At 41.4% G+C, this 2,693-nt stretch overlaps 1 protein-coding gene across 1 annotated transcript; it reads left to right on the top strand.

Moving 5' to 3' along the window:
* Positions 1-458: 458 nt before the first annotated feature.
* Positions 459-1,340, top strand: LOC122010850 (probable CCR4-associated factor 1 homolog 11). Its single transcript, XM_042567321.1, has one exon. The coding sequence runs from the start codon at positions 459-461 to the stop codon at positions 1,338-1,340; it is 882 nt and encodes a 293-aa protein (XP_042423255.1).
* The last annotated feature ends 1,353 nt before the right edge of the window (positions 1,341-2,693 follow it).

Genomic DNA, 2,693 nt, shown 5'->3' with positions numbered 1-2,693 from the left:
ACCCTTGTAATTAATTAATACTAAACCCCTACTTGGGCTCGCTAATTGCTACTGGATTTGGCGCCAGATTAATACTTAACTTCAAGGCAAATAATGACGAAATTACACGTACGTGAAATTTAATTAAAGAAAGAAAAGGAATGATTGGATGACAACAACTTTAATTAATTAATTAATTAATACTAAACCCCTAGTTGAGTTCGCTAATTGCTGCTGGATTTATCCTTGACTTAAAGTCCTGATTAATTCCATATATATCTCCTAATATTTCGCAGCAACTAATTCTGTTGAGTGTGTTTGCGATTTTCCCGCTTTGATTTTGATTTGCTGCTGCTCTATTTAAACTCCTCCAATCCTTCCCTTCAATTTCCACTCCAACTCGATCGATCGAAACCTAACATCTCCTCAATCTCCGGCGCTTCCAGTACTTTGGTATTTCTAATATCATCAAACTCATAATGGCTGTCGCAGTTGTCAACAACGATATGCTAACTTCCTCTTCCGCCGCCAGCACCAGCAGAATCGAGGTTCGCTCCGTGTGGGCTCATAACCTCGACGAAGAGTTCGCCCTTATCCGCTCAGCCGTCCCGTTCCACCCCTTCGTCGCATTGGACACCGAGTATCCTGGCGTCGTCGTCGCTTCCAAAAATCCCTACTGCACCCTCACACTCCCCCAGCGCTACGAATTGATCCGCGCCAACGTCAAGGCCCTCCGCATCGTCCAGGTCGGTCTCACCCTCTCCGACGCCGCCGGCAACCTCCCATGTGCCATCTACAGCGACGGCACTTGTGTGCGTTACGTGTGGGAATTTAATTTCCGCGACTTCGACATCAGCCGCGACCGTTACGCCCCTTCCTCCGTCGAGCTGCTGAAGGCTAATGGCATCGACTTCCAAAAGAATCAAATATGGGGCATCGACTCTTGCAGATTCGCCCAGCACATGGCCACCTCCGGCTTGCTTTCCTTTGGCCATTTTTCTCCCGTCTCCTGGGTTACCTTCCAAGGCGCCTATGACTTTGCCTTCCTAGTCAAGATGCTGACATGCGACTGCAAATTACCAAAGACCGTTCGTGAGTTCTTGCACCTCGTTCACTTCTTTTTCGGCAAAAGGGTGTTCGATGTAAAGCACCTTAGCAAGCATTGTCCTGGGCTTTACGGAGGATTGGAGCGGGTGGCCTCTACCGTCCGAGTTGAGCGAGCAGTGGGCTCTCGACATCAGTCCGGCTCCGATAGCTTATTAACATGGCAGGTGTTCTACCAAATCGCTTCTCGTGTGAATCCACAACTCATCGATCGTCCAGAACACATGGGAACTCTCTTTGACCTCCAACTGCAATAGTACATATAGTCATTAATCCAACTAGTGGTGACTTTTGGGTTCTGCAATAGAGTTTATGATTTATCACTGTTGATAGTGGTTCAGCATTAGATTAATTTGTCCAAAAGATTAATTGTCCATTGCTTCATCGTATCTTTTTGTAAAGTACAAATTACATGTTGTCTCATCGTCATATATGCAAACAAATTGTCAAAATTAATTCTTAATTTGGATCATGAGTAGTACTTGTTGTTTTGCTTTGCCTTAAATATAATCATCCCCTAGTGTAGTCTTCTGGATCATACTCTGTTCAAATTATGAACGATACTCAAATACATGCTACACTGCATGATTGATCTTTTGGAAGGCTTGTAATGTGCATAGTATAAATAAGCTTGTAAGGCTTATAATCATCCCCTAGGCTTGTTCAGATTTAACCACATGACCTTAACCACGTGTGTATAAATACATCATTACATCATGTATACATGTAAATGCATAAGGGTGAGTGACATGCAACCCATCCAAGAAGAATACATCTTACATGAGAGTGAACGATCAGCAATCCACTCATAACGAAATACATCGTATGTATACACCTATACATACACATATAAGGTGAACGATCATTAATCCATCCAAAAGAAATGTATCATATATACAAGGGGTGAACAACGAAATACATTATGTGTATGCACATATACAAACAAATATATAAAGTGAACGACCGACAATCCACCCAAGAAATACCTCACATAAACACAGGGAGAACGACCCATAATCTAACTCGTGAGGGAAAATCACCTTAATTTAGTTGAAGCCATGAATGCCCAAAAAGACTCAAAAGTCACATTTAAAGCACAGAACCAATGCTCTATATTTATATAGAGCTAATTTCATTATTCATCTAGCATAAATAATTTATCTCTTTAGAACCAAAGCTCTACAAAATAAAGGTTACACTTGTTTCTTTATTTATTTACTTGAGAAGTTATTGTTAGGACCGAGTGAACTTAGATATATCCATAATAGTATGATGTTATTCACTTTGAGTTTAAGTCCTCATAGTTTTATTTTTTGAGTTTACCCAAAAGGGCTCATATCAATGAAAATATCCTTCCCTTATAAGCTTATGATATTTTCCATGTGTTTTCAATATGGAGTTTTATTTACAACCTTGTAACCCCAATTAACCACCCCCCCTCCAAACAAAGGACCACAAGGTCCCCCTCAAGCGGAAAGTCTATCCATTTGACATTCAATCCTCGACCCACCAAGTCTTCTTACCTTTTGGTCGAATTGATCTACTAGGTCTTCCTACCTCTTGGTCCATCTAACCTACTAGGATTTCAATGCCTCTCAATCCAGGTGACT

Source organism: Zingiber officinale, chromosome 8A (assembly GCF_018446385.1).
Source record: "Zingiber officinale cultivar Zhangliang chromosome 8A, Zo_v1.1, whole genome shotgun sequence".
Taxonomy (NCBI): domain Eukaryota; kingdom Viridiplantae; phylum Streptophyta; class Magnoliopsida; order Zingiberales; family Zingiberaceae; genus Zingiber; species Zingiber officinale.
Note: the sequence above shows the minus strand (reverse complement) of the source record. Positions and strands in the feature narration are given on the sequence as shown.